The sequence below is a fragment of the Oryctolagus cuniculus genome, chromosome 3 (assembly GCF_051225735.1).
Source record: "Oryctolagus cuniculus isolate XC-2025 breed Fujian yellow rabbit chromosome 3, ASM5122573v1, whole genome shotgun sequence".
Taxonomy (NCBI): domain Eukaryota; kingdom Metazoa; phylum Chordata; class Mammalia; order Lagomorpha; family Leporidae; genus Oryctolagus; species Oryctolagus cuniculus.
Genome location: NC_142869.1, coordinates 11,673,080 through 11,686,630, shown reverse-complemented (window position 1 = coordinate 11,686,630; position 13,551 = coordinate 11,673,080). Strand labels below are relative to the sequence as shown.

The 13,551-nt window shown below is 40.4% G+C and overlaps 2 protein-coding genes and 1 long non-coding RNA gene across 59 annotated transcripts in view; 2 read left to right on the top strand and 1 right to left on the bottom strand.

The window, feature by feature from the left end:
• The window catches only part of COL4A3 (collagen type IV alpha 3 chain), a 155,089-nt gene extending 143,633 nt beyond the window's left edge, over window positions 1-11,456 (top strand). For 6 of the 8 annotated variants that reach the window (XR_016231406.1, XM_089328921.1, XM_051849085.3 and 3 more), the window contains 2 exons: window positions 1,228-1,400; window positions 2,645-5,584. Coding sequence is in view for 6 of the 8 variants with exons in the window: in XM_089328921.1 (XP_089185047.1) it covers window positions 1,228-1,400; window positions 2,645-2,729 (258 nt within the window). In the remaining 2 variants the exon portion in view is untranslated. Of the gene's footprint in view, window positions 1-1,227; window positions 1,401-2,644; window positions 5,585-11,123 lie in introns of those variants that run through there. The other 2 variants (XR_016231407.1, XM_089328920.1) reach the window with 1 other exon arrangement.
• Window positions 1-13,142, bottom strand: part of LOC127491686 (uncharacterized) — a 46,689-nt gene extending 33,547 nt beyond the window's left edge. The window contains exon 1 of the long non-coding RNA XR_007920566.3: window positions 11,729-13,142. This is a non-coding gene — a long non-coding RNA (uncharacterized LOC127491686). The remainder of the gene's footprint in view (window positions 1-11,728) is intronic.
• Window positions 13,143-13,264: 122 nt separating this feature from the next.
• The window catches only part of MFF (mitochondrial fission factor), a 38,658-nt gene continuing 38,371 nt past the window's right edge, over window positions 13,265-13,551 (top strand). For all 50 annotated transcript variants that reach the window (XM_070070143.2, XM_070070131.2, XM_089328944.1 and 47 more), the window contains exon 1: window positions 13,265-13,420. The gene's annotated coding sequence lies outside the window, so the exon portion shown is untranslated. The remainder of the gene's footprint in view (window positions 13,421-13,551) is intronic.

Genomic DNA, 13,551 nt, shown 5'->3' with positions numbered 1-13,551 from the left:
CAGAGGCTTGGGCCATCTTCTACTGCTTTCCCAGGCCATAGCAGAGAGCTGGATCGGAAGAGAGGCAGCCGGGACTAGAACCGGCACCCTTATGTGATGCCAGCACTGCAGCCAGCAGCTTTACCTGCTACATCACAGCACCGGCCCCAAAACATGCCTTTTTAAACTTTTAATTGCTTTTGGTAAATAATGAAGCACTTTTTAAAAATAATAGACTTCTCAAAAAGAAATTATCTACAAATTCGAAATCCTAACCCTTAGGTGAATGGTAGCTGCTATTTATTGATGATAGAATGCCTGTCTTATAAATATAGCAGCTCCTTTATATACATTCTCTGTAATCCTTAGGAAAACCCTAAAAGGTAGATTCTGTCATCTATAGTTTTACAAATAAGAATGATATAATTCCTCCAAGGTCTCACAAATATTAATGGTAAAGCTGGGTTTGAACACAGCTTTGCTCCAAAATCTTTGTCTACTTACACTGTGCCACTTTAACATTCACATTAAGATGAAGATGAAGAGAAATAGCATTTTAGAGGGCTCTCCCAGATGTCCTGACCATCTGCAATGCTGATAGCTCCACATATGTGGTTATTCATAGTCTGTAAAGCATCATTTGTAATACATTCATTCCCATTCTTTACTCACAGTCTTCCATTCATTCAATCATTAATTTAACAAACACTTATTGAACACCTACCATGTGCCATGACTGTTCTGGGCTCTAACAATACCAGGAGCCAAAGTTTCTGCTCACATGGAGTTTGTACCCTAATAGGGGAAGACTGAAGACAATAAGCAAGAAGACAGTAATGATAATAATAACAAAAGTTCAGATGACTATAGGTACTATGATGGAAATAAGGCAAGATAAGTTGAGAGGATGTGCCCAGGATGAGGTCCAGGAAAGCTTTTCTGAGATTTCATTTAAGCAGATGCTACAAGGATGAGAAAGTGCCCGTCAGACCTGGGGGAAAGGCCTCTCAGGCAGAAGCTACAGCTTTCACTTTCTTTTTGGTGACTATTTCTCAACCTGGAAGATACCTGAAGGATTGAAAATTCTGGATAAAATGCAAAAAGTTAATTCATACTTCTTGGTTTTGTCTTCTTTTCTTGGGGTCTTATTTTACCCTCCCCCCACAAAAGAAAAAAAAAAAAGTCCAGAGTTGAACATTTTGAACACTGATGGACAGAGTTTTTATTCAGATATTTCTTGTGTTTTAGTTCACAAGTGCAGGTTCGGAGGGCGCTGGGCAAGCACTGGCATCCCCTGGCTCCTGCCTGGAAGAATTCCGAGCCAATCCGTTTATAGAATGTCATGGAAGAGGAACGTGCAACTACTATTCAAATTCCTACAGTTTCTGGCTGGCTTCATTAAACCCACAAAGAATGTTCAGGTAACTATCCAAGTTCCCCTGATGACTGAATCACAGAGCTATTTAAAGCTGCCTGGCCGGCGCGCGGCTCACTAGGCTAATCCTCCGCCTTGTGGCACCGGCACACCGGTTTCTAGTCCTGGTCGGGGCGCCGGATTCTGTCCCAGTTGCCCCTCTTCCAGGCCAGCTCTCTGCTGTGGCCCGGGAGTGCAGTGGAGGATGGCCCAAGTGCTTGGGCCCTGCACCCCATGGGAGACCAGGAGAAGCACCTGCCTCCTGCCTTCGGATAGGCGCGGTGCGCCGGCCGCAGTGGCCATTGGAGGGTGAACCAATGGCAAAGGAAGACCTTTCTCTCTGTCTCTCTCTCTCACTGTCCACTCTGCCTGTCAAAAAAGAAAAAAGAAAAAAAATAAAGTTGCCTTTATTTTTTCTTTACCTATGTGTTAATGTACTCATATTTAAATCCCCATCCCTTACCCTGTTTAGCTTGGCACTCCCAGTTTAGAAATGTTTTTGAGTCAACAAGTAACCAGTTTTGTATGACAGTATCAATAAAGACAAAATGTTGTTTTTGTAACACTAAAATACATAATACTTATATATGAGTTCATAATGAATTATTGAAAAAGACAACTAAATGATCTGATAATTTCAATTTCCTATATTGGAAGACTTACAGATAATACAGGTTATTTAAGGGATGAGAGTAGTTTTCTTGAGGAGAAAAAACAGATGAGCTGTAGATGAGCATTTGGCTCGGGAGCTGAGATGCTGCTTGGAGATGCCCACATCCCGTACTGGAGAAATCAGCTACACTTCCAATCCCAACTTCCTGCTCATGCTCAGCCTGGTAGGCAGCTGATAACCTGATGACTTGGGTCTCTGCCACGCATGTGGGAGCCCCATGTGGGAGCCCCACTCTGAACTCCTTGTTTCAGTCTGGCTCAGCCCTGGCTGTTGTGGGCATTTAGGGAGTGAATTAGCAGACAGGCTCTCTCTCTCTCTTTATATCTCTTTCTGCCTTTCAAACAAACAAAAACAAATAACTAATTAAAAAAAATGATCTGTAAGTTTGCATCAAGGCCTGATTCCTTAGTGCTACTGAAATTATTAAATGTTGGAAATGCATGTCTACCATAAAGAAGATGTTCCTGTAATAAAATTTAGAATAGCTACAATGTTCACTAAAGCAACTCAAGCCCAGCAAGTGTTCCCTTTTTATATACAAATCAATGATTTTTTTGTTTGTTTTGCTTTTATTTCAGAAAACCTATTCCATCTACTGTGAAAGCTGGGGAGTTAGAAAAAATAATAAGTCGCTGTCAGGTGTGCATGAAGAAAAGGCACTGAAGAACTCAAGAAAATGGATCTGCTACTTTTCATCCTAAGTAACAAAGTAATGACTCAGACCAGGCATTTACTTAGGCATTTTACTCTAACCAAACAATACTGCTGTATGACAATTTCCATTTGTTTCCCCATTCAACAAAGCATTTCTTTTAAGGTAGTTATGTGATCTTGGTCTCTAAATTTGTGCTATTCCAATGTTCCCCGTGGCAAAGCAAGAACTTTCTACAAAACAGCCTGAAAGTATATTCCACTCATATCCAAGGCACTGTCTAAATAGCATATGTCTAAAAACTGGATGTTTGAAGTTGAGATATTTGGCCCACTGGATTCCCAACATTTGTTCTCTTCTCTTCCAGTCTTTGAGACTCAGTGAGGCTAAATCAGTCACACACTGCTCCATCTCTGCCTTCCTGGACCTTTAAATGTGCACAGAGAAGGAGATGGGGGCATGGGGAGTACTGTGGCATCATGACTGGAGCTGAACTTTCAGACCTGTTGGGTACCGTGAGGCCTGAGGGAACACAGAATTGAATTGAGGTCCATACATTTTCCCAGTCTCAAATATACCCAAGACAAGGGCAAAAGGGGGTTCCTTGTATGGAACCACAATAGCCTTGGAAATACTATGTTTTTTTATTATGTATCTCTTTGAAGATTTTTGTTGTTCAGTGGGTTCACTTCATACAGTCTGCTTGTATTCAAAGCAGATGAAAATGTTTAGCCCTAAGGAATTAATTTTAATCAATTTTTATTACAAATGTACTCCAAAATTCACCTATCTTTTCTCTTTTTGAGTACACCCATACAAATAACAAGGGCACTACTTACTAGATGTGCACTTTATCTCCATCCCTATAAATGTTACTGTACCCCTTATATAATTGACTACAGTAGTTCAATAATCCATGAATGAATGTGCAATATGTTGGTTTATCAGATTCAGAATATTTTTTCTCAACTCTAAATATTTCATTACTCTGGATTTTAAAGATTTATTCCTTTGTTAGGGATAAAAACTAGTGCTCTAATGCTTCCTTTGTAAAAAAAAAGTTTTCATATATATATATATATATATACATATATATATATATATATATTCACAAATCACATTGAAAGAGTCCACAGTGTAAAAGTCTTAATGTGCAAATTTTATAAATTGGTAGCTGTATGTCTTAAAACTTGCTTTTCAGTGTCTGCATACATTCCTAAGGCTACTTAATTCAACTTACACATTTTATTCAGAATCAACCCAAGTCCCAAGCATTATAGTAAATTACAGAGACACTAAGAGGAAAAAAGAGAGAGACTTGTTTCTCATCTAGTATCTGAGAAAAGATCACACTGCTTCTGTTAAGAATTCCACAAGTTTAAGCTGCTCTACCTCTCCCCTTCTCTCTTTTTCCCTGTAATTATATTTTGTCAGATAATTCAGCAGATCTGATTACAGGCTTAAAAATACGATCAATGCCCAGGGAAAGCCCAGGACAAATAATATCTCCTCAGGCAGAAACTACAGTATGAATGATACTAGGAAAGATCTCCAAAAACATTAAAAACCACTTATACTTGATAGTAGCACTATGTAATGAGTTATACATCAGGCATCTTGAAACAGAGCTTTGAAGATGCTTCTGCATCCACTCAGGTGGACTTGGTGGTGCTGATATTTAATTCAGGCTACTGTTTCAACCTCAGTTGCTTTGTAAGTGAAAACGTGGCCCCAGAGGAGAGTAACGACTGTGGCCATGATTCACATCTTCCATTGCTTATGTGACTGCTGCCAAAACATTTCAACATCTAAACAAGGGTGTGTCGCATTTTATTTAGATTATGTGCTTACATTCTCCTAATATTGAGATTTTTCTGCTGAAACGGCATCCTACTGATCCATAGGACTGTTCCAGTAGACTGCACCATAGAGAGCTAGCAGAGCTCCAAAAACACTCATAGACAAGTAGATCTCAAAGTGTGTCCCTGGACCAGCAGCGTTAGCAGCATCTGGGAACTGGGCACAAGTGCCAATCCCAGGGCCTACTGCAGGCCTACAGAATCAGAAACTTTGGGGAAAGGGCCCAGAAACTTGTGCTGAAACAGGCCCTCCAAATGATTCTGATGCACTATGAAGAGTAAGAAAAATTGCTGTAGGCAAACACTCAAGAAACCAGCTATATTTGCTCCATTCTTGATTTTTTTAAAGTCAGAGTTACAGATGACTAATTTTTACCACGAAGTTAAAGCCCTAGGTTGGTGCTAATGCCAGATGACTGGCCTCTGCTCATCCCCAAGCCTTCGTGTCTTTTGGCCCTCTTTATCAGTATTTAACTTCCAAGGAAGGCAGTGATACTAAAACCTTAAATTCCAGTGAAGCCATATAAATAGTTGTGCAGTCACCCTTCTAAGACTGAACATTAAAACATAGCTCATTTGCATTTCTTTCCAGATACTTATGAGTAGTTCACAAAGTTAGGAAGATTTAACTTCATAGATAAAATAATTCTTTTATTTTAAATCTGGGGCTTCAACTTTGAAATTTCACAGTGTGCTAAAATAACCAATTCCTCAGAGGTCTATCTTTCAGCAAAATAAACATTATTAAGTAACTTATTTATGAAAATATTAAAGTAAAGCTTAAAATTGAATTTTATTGTTAATTTACAAAGATTTTTCTATGTATCAAATGTAACTTACTAAGTTTAATTTAATATTACTCTATAACCAAGTGAAATATATTTAAAATATTGAATATTTTATATTATCATCTGACAAAATTACAACATTGTAATGTACTAATATGTCTGTAATTATAGTTAAGATTATTTTATTGCATTATCTAAGAATAAAACTGAAAAAATGTATCTGGTCTTTTTTTTTTCAAAATGAAAATGAAAACTTTTTGAATTATTAAAATAATAGCTATTCATAATAATAAAGAAGTCATGAACTAAAAAAGTCACCATGCTCTAACCCTTATCTTCACCCAAGATAACTATTAAATTAAGGTATATACCCTTTCAGACTTTTTTCCCTATGCATGTAATTTTAAACAAAAAATGGGATAGAATCACGCAGTTTATTTTTTTTAATTATTTATTTGACAGTGAGAGAAAGACAGAGAGAAAGGTCTTCCTTCCATTGGTTCACTCCCCAAATGGCAGCCATGGTTGGCATTGCACCAATCTGAAGCCAGGAGCCAGGTGCTTCTTCCTGGTCTCCCATGCGGGTGCAGGGGGCCCAAGCAGTTGGACCATCCTCCACTACCTTCCTGAGCAACAGCAGAGAAAAGGAGCAACCAGGACTAGAACCCGGTGCCCATATGGGATGCCGGAGCCACAGGCGGAGGATTAACCAAGTGAGCCACGGCGCCAGCCCAGAATCATGCAGTTTTGTCACCAATTTTTTATTTTTTTAACTTAGTACATTGTGGACATGTTTTCACTTCAGTAGATAAGAATTAATCATCATTTGCATTATGGTCAGTTGTATGAATTTACAACATAAGTCAACAAGACCTCAACTGGATGGCATTTAATTTAGCTATATTATAGGTATATTGTAATAATGTCATTTCACATTTGTCCAATTATTTCTTCAGGACAAATCTCTAGAAGGATAATTTTAGAATTAAAGGACTCACAAAATCTGAGGACGTTTTGCCCCAGACACCTACCTTACCCTTACCTTTACCCTTTCACATGTACACAAAAAGCCTTTCCAAAAAGATTGTTAGGATTTTCAGCTGCATCAATAATGTCCTGAAAACACGTTTTCTTATACTTTGCCCATACTAAATATGCTGTTCTTTCACTGCTTTGCCTATCTCACTGTTTTAATTTACATTTTGCTCATTGTGAGATTAGACATGTCTCTTTTTTAATTAGTAATTGCTTTTATTTTTGGAAAGTAGTATTTATTATGAATACTTGTCTTTATTTTCTTGTGAAGGACCTAATCACATTTTTGCTCATGTTTCCATTGAACATTTATACACAGCAATAAAAGCAAATATATACAGAAATTATGGATCGTATATTCTGATAAATGCTTCCCATTGTAATACAAATACTCTTCATTCAAAGAGAAAAGCTCATAAAATTTGAAATGTAGAGAACTGGTAAAGGAAAATGTTTTTAATCCAAAATATGAAAACTCATAAAGAATTTTCAGGCTATGTTTAATGCTAATAAATATATAATCAAAGAAAGAAGTAGAATGAATAAACAGTGATCCCAGATAATAATTCTACGACTAAGAGAACTGTTGCTCAAATAAGTATTTCAGAAACTCTTATCATTGAGGCAAAAAAATCTAATTTGAAAATATTTTGAATAAAAAAATACTAATCCATTTCAATGACCTAATTTATCTGTTGGGAAGAAGAAGAATGAATACTATGCTCATCACATTCTCTTTCTACTTGGAGGTGTGTTTGGAAGGGAAAATTTTGATCCATCCATGACGGATTCTCAGTAATCTCAACAATTTCTGCCCTAGAACTCAGCTCCACCTACTAGCAACAAAAGACAAGGAGACACAGAAGAAAAAAAATCAATTTTTAATAAACAGGCTAAATTTAAACACTCAGATAAATATCCTTCCAAGGATTTTGTAGACTATGATTTTTCTAAAAATGTCAACATTGCTCAACACCTTTTAGAATTATTGCTTTGGAACAATCTTCAGTTTCTATTTTTGACCCAAACAAAGCAATAGGTTTCATTACTTCAAATCCAAGATCAATAGCATGCTCAATATGTCTGACCCTACAGTATATCCTCGGAGGAGTGAGATATAGACCCTAATCTTAAACATGAAATTTACAGTCCAGTAAGGTAAAACAAGACAAATATATGGGTAATTATAGTACTGGTCAGAATATGAAAACTGTTGTAAGAGACAACTAGCGATTGAACATTTGAAGTCTTCAGGAAATAATTCATAAAAAATAGGACATTTTAGGTGGTTTTTCAAGGCCAGTTCAAATTTCAAGAAGAGAATAGTCAAGGACAAAGTGGCATTCCAGGTGTTTGGAACAGCATGACTAGAGGTAAGCAGTTAGCAAATAATGATGCACTCTGAGGCAACAACTTACCAGTCAAGAATATCTCATAGGACAAATATGTGGTACAGTAGTTAAAACACGTGTGGGATGTCGCATCCCATACTGGAGTGCCTGGCTTGAGTTCTGGACCCTCTGCATTCGACCCAGGTTCCTGCTAATAGGCAACCTAGGAGGGAGCAGGTGATGGCTCAACTACTTGGGTCCTGGCCTCCACACTGGAAACCTGACTTGAGTTACTGGCTACTGGTTTCAGCCTGAACAGCCCTGATTGTTGTAGCCATTTGGAGAGTAAAGCAGTAGATGGAAGCTTTCTCTTTGTTTCCAGTCATCCTCTCTCTGCCTCTCTGCTTTCAAATAAAAATAAATGTTTTGAATACATGATATAAATGTATTACACATACACACAGAGTGATAAGTGACCATGTTGGGTAGGGTTTAGAACAGTAGGTGGAACTCCTCATACTTTCTGCTGATTGGTACTAGAGATTCAGTGAAGAATTTTAGTCAATGAGGGGAATTATATAAATGATAACCTCAAAGATCCAATAAATGTGGGTACTTCCAAGAGTTCATGGAAAATGTAAATGAAAGATAAATTTAGTTTTATGCAGAAGTTTTGAAATCCATGCATATTTTCATAATATGCATTTCCCATGGCCCTTTTGAAGAGCCATCACAGGACACATATATAGACACAGATATATCTATGAAGGGGTTATTATGGAAATTGGCATGTATGACTACAGAGGCTAAGAAGTCCAATCATGGGTCATTTGCAAGCTGAAGAACCAGAGAAACTGGTACCATGGTTCAGGTCAAGTCCAAAAGCCTGAGAACCAGGACACTCAATACTTTAACACTTAGTCTAAGTCTGAAAGCCTGAGGACCTGCAGGGTTGCTGGTCCAAGTCCCAAAGGCCAAAGACAACAGAATCTGGTGTTCTGTTGTCCAAGAGCAGAGGAACATGAGTGACCCAGCTCTAGAAAGGAGAGACAGAGAAAGAAAGAATTCACTTTTCTGCTGTCTTTTTGTTCTATCCAGTCCTTCAGTTGATTGAATGGCAGTTGCCCATTGATCCAGAGTGGATTTTCTTTACTAAATCCACTGATTCAATTGTCAATCACTCAGAAATACCCTCAGAGACATATGCAGAAACCATACTTTATCTGTGTATTATTATTGTTTAAAAGGTTGATTTATTTAAAAGGTAGAGTGACAGAAAAAGGAAGACACAAACACACACACAGAAAGAAAGAAAGAGAGAAAGAATATTCCAGCTGCTGGTTTGTGCCCCAAATGCCCACAACAGTCAGGACTGGGCCAGGTGAAAGTAGGAGCCAGGAACATTATCCTGGTCACTCACATGGAAGATAGGGATCCAAGTACTTGGGTCATCATCCACTGCCTTCCCAAGCACATCAGCAGGAGGCTGGATCTGAAGCAAACAAGCTGGGACTGAAACTGGCACTCTAATATGGGATGCTAGTGTCACAAAGTGGCAGGTTAACACTCTATGCCACAATGCCTGCCCCTATCTGGGCACTGTTTAATTCAGTCAGGATGACACCTAAAATCAACCATCGTATGGTACTTGGAAAACAGTGAAACACAGTATCTTGAAGATATTTGGAAGAAAAATCTTGAATTAACTGAAAATAAAAAAAAAGAAAGAAATCAGGGGGAAAGTATCTGAGTTTAGAAGAAGTAAAATATTTGAGTTAGAAGCCCTGTGGATATCAAAAATCCAATGGGACACTCAAGTATAATGGTCAAGAACTAGTGCAAGGGGTCAGCACTGTGGCATAGTGGGTTAAGCTGCTGACTGCAGTGCTGGCATCCCATATGGGTACCAGTTCGAGGCCCGGCTGCTCCACTTCCGATCCAGCTCTCTGCTATGGCCTGGGAAAGCAATAAAGGATGGCCCAAGTCCTTGAACTCCTGCACCCACGTGGGGACCCGGAGGAAGCTCCTGGCTCCTGGCTTAGGGTCAGCGCAGCTGCGGCCGTTGTAGCCAATTGGGGAGTGAACCAGCAGATGAAAGACCTCTCTCTCTCTCTCTCTCTCTCTCTCAGCCTTTCCTCCTCTTCTGTGTAACTCTGACTTTCAAATAAATAAATAAATCCTAAAAACTAGTGCAACAGGATGAGAATAAATGTATGTACCAATTTAGATTTATAAATCACCCTTTCCCACAAAATATTTGAGGCACTCATGGTTGCAAAGATATTATAGGATGAAATCATAAACAGGAGTGTCTACACTAACGATGGAAAAGAAGCAAGATCCAACAAAAATCTATATCACATAAAATGAATGAGTAGTTTCCATGTCATGGAGAGAAATACTTGTTTCTCTTTAAAATCTACTACCAGACAGCATTAGGTACTTGGATATACAATGCTGTCTCATTTAATAGAATCAAATGATGCAGGAAAATAAAAGATGACTATGAGAGAAGACATCGGGTTTGGTAACTGGATCAAGATCTTCATTTCAAAATTATTTCAGAATGTTTTTCTTGGGAATGGTGTTGTGTTTAGCTGTATTGCAATTCTTTGAATATAAGAACATCTGCATTTTAATTATGATTAACGTGTGTATGCATTGAAAGCACCAATCCCATTTTGAGTTTTTCTTTTAAAAAGAAGCTAAAAATTGAGCCAAGTTGCTTGCTGGTAACAATGAGGCTCATACTCCACATTGGCTGACTGACAAATCACATTGACAACTGTGCACCAATATGCAAATAAGATAGTTTGGGTCCAGGACTTTTCCCTCTGAGGTTGAGATCTGAAAACTAACATAACACATTTTCTGCGGCAATAAATAGTCGTGCATTCAAACTGCCATTTGAGATACTTCCTGCTGTGAATCACTGTGGGAACTCACCTGGAAAAGGCATCCCCCACCAGAGGCTCTGCTGGAAGGAAAGGGCCTGCCCATCACTGCCGGCTGCTGATGGCAATCTGGACTCTTCCTTAGTGTCAGTGTGAAGGGGTGTGTCTCCTCAGACCATTCAGAAAATGTCCTCATGGATGCACACCACTTGGTTTGTTTGTTTCTAGCACTCTATGCTCAAGTAATTTGCTTCCACCTATTTTTACTTATATCTTCACATATTCCTTTGCTAACTTTTACTTATTCTGCTTTTGTGAGCATCACAAGAAACCAATCCATGTGGGAACTATCTTTCCCTCACTTGGCTCAGCTGGTACACTGTGATAGGAGGAAAAATCAAATTGCAAGCAATTAGGAAATGGAAGGATTAATGGAAGTAGCAAGACCCTCATTTCTTTGGATAATTTCCATTTCTATTTATTTATTTTGCATGGCAGTGAGAGCAAGAGCACTCTTCAATCTGCTGGCTCACTCAGCATATGTCTGGTAGCTTTGGGATCCACAAGGAGAGAAGGCCTACACTTCCTGGAATGGAGCGTCCCTACCTGTACTCCCGCGGAAGAAAAGTCCTTGTCAAGGTCCCCACGGGTGCCTAAAGGTCAACCAATGAGGATTGGACCTGCCTTGACCTTTAACCCCCACGCCCTGTATCTATAAAAGGAGCCCTCCCAACCTCTGATGCATGGCCTCACGGTGCCACCCCCCCCCCCCTTGGGACTGGTGAACCCCACCCAGGAGCAGAATCTCAATAAAAGCTTGTGAATTAATTCATTCATCTGCCTGGGAAAATTTGTTATGGGCCGGACACTTTCCAATGTCCACAACAGCCAGGGATCAGAGCCTAGAACTCAATCCAGGTCTCCCACATGAGTATGGCAATGACTCATCACCTGTGGCCTCTCAGGGTGCATATTGGCAGGAAACTGGAAATGGAGACAGGACTAAAAGCCAGGCCCTCCCATATGGGATGCAGGCATCTTAACTGCTGTGCCGTAGCCCACCGCTGAGCCTTCACTTCAAAAGATTTTGATGGTTTACCTACCTTGACCTCCATTTTCTCCAAAAAGTTGACTTGGAATGACCGATTATTCCTAAAATCAGTCCATTCTTAGAAAAGGATGACTTGAAGCCGGCTCTGTGGTATAGTATGTTAAGCATCCATCTGCAGTGCTGACATCCCATATAAGAGCTGATTCGAGTCCCGGCTACTCCACTTCCAATCCAGCCCCCTGCTGATGGCCTGGAAAAGCAGTGAAGATGGCCCAAGTGTTTAGGCCCCTGCACCTGTGAGACCTGGAAGAAGTTCCTGGCTACTGGCTTTGGATCACCCTAGCTGTTGCAGCCAATTGAGGAGTGAACCAGCAGACGGAAGATGTCTCTGTCTCTCCCTCTCTGTAACTATGCTTCTCAAGTAAATAAATAAATCATTTTTTAAAAGGATGACTTGCCATTCATAGGTATACTGTCCACTTTGGCATAAATATTCTTTTGAATTAAAGTCACTTAAAAAACAGCAGATGAATGAAGGCCAATCTGATTTTCCTTTTTCTTCCTGAAAGCTGGAAACAAAACTTCCATGTGAAATGTGATCTCCTTGTACCAGAAGGAAGACATTCTTATCACCAGAGCCAGGAAGGAGGGGTGTGTCAGTCAAGGTTAGAGAAATCTGTGAAAACCAACCTGTTAAAAGACCTCTTAGGCAGTTACCACAATTAACTCCTTTCTTTGTCTTGCCACATTTCACAATTTACTACGCTTTGTTCAAACTAGTGTTTAAGTTTTGCACCCCAAATGTTTTCAGTCTTCATTTTTCCAGTGAAGGCTCCAATGTACACGTAGAAATAGCGAAATAAAATGTGTATGCCTTCATTCTGTGAGTTTGTCCTAAGTCAGTTAATTCTTAGCCCAGCCAGAGGTCTTAGATAATTTTTTCCTTTGCTACACAACTCAAGCAGAGGCCCAAGAACGCTTTCAGAGGGCTTCCCAAGTTATCTGTAAAGAATGGAACATCTCCGGAATAGCTTTAGACGCTGCAGGAGTACATCATTCGTAAGTCTGTCTTCGTTGGATTTGTGCAAATCGAGCCATGCAAATTATTCACTGATTTTGGCTTCAGTCAGTCTTTCCATTGGTGAGCAGTCCTAAGCTGAGGGCTTTCAGTGAGAGAGCTTTCTGGAAGCTAAATAAGGCTGCTAACTACTGAGCTACCTTGGAGGGCAATCTCTGATAATTAGAGGGCTTAAAGTGTCATCTCGCGGATTTGGTTACATAAGCAGATTGAGGTCTCACACCGTAAACACTCCGATGTAGACTGTCCTTAAAAAAGTTATTTTGTCTACCGAAGGTTTACCTTGTAAATACGAGATTTTTTTTGAAAGGTAACGAACTCTCCACCAAAACGTGAACTAACCTTAAACATCACGGAAGTGTTAGCTATGAGCGTCTTTCTGTGCCCACAACAAAGATGTCTCCCTATCGCTGTCTCATAGACTCCGTTCCTGCGCGTGGACAACACTTCCGCCCTTTCCAAAGTCACATGACTACGAACCGGCTTCCGCTACGGTTCCTGGAAGGGGTCACTCTTGGCGGTTCTCGCGTTTCTCCGGGCCCGGTGCTGGCCGCTCCGCCGGTGCTTTGCCCGGGCGTCTCAGTGCGCTCCGGCCAACGGCCTGTGAGAGCGCCCCGGGAGCCGGCGGGCGGCGGCCCTCTCCGGGGACCTCCAGCGGGCCCAGGGGTGAGTGCTGGCGTCTTCCCGACCCGGGACTCGGGGCCCGATCCGGACCGCCGGGCCTAGCGCTGCGGGCCGTGACCCTGCGGCGGACAGAGGGGCCCGTGGAGCGTCGGTCTGGCCTCCCAGCGGTGTTG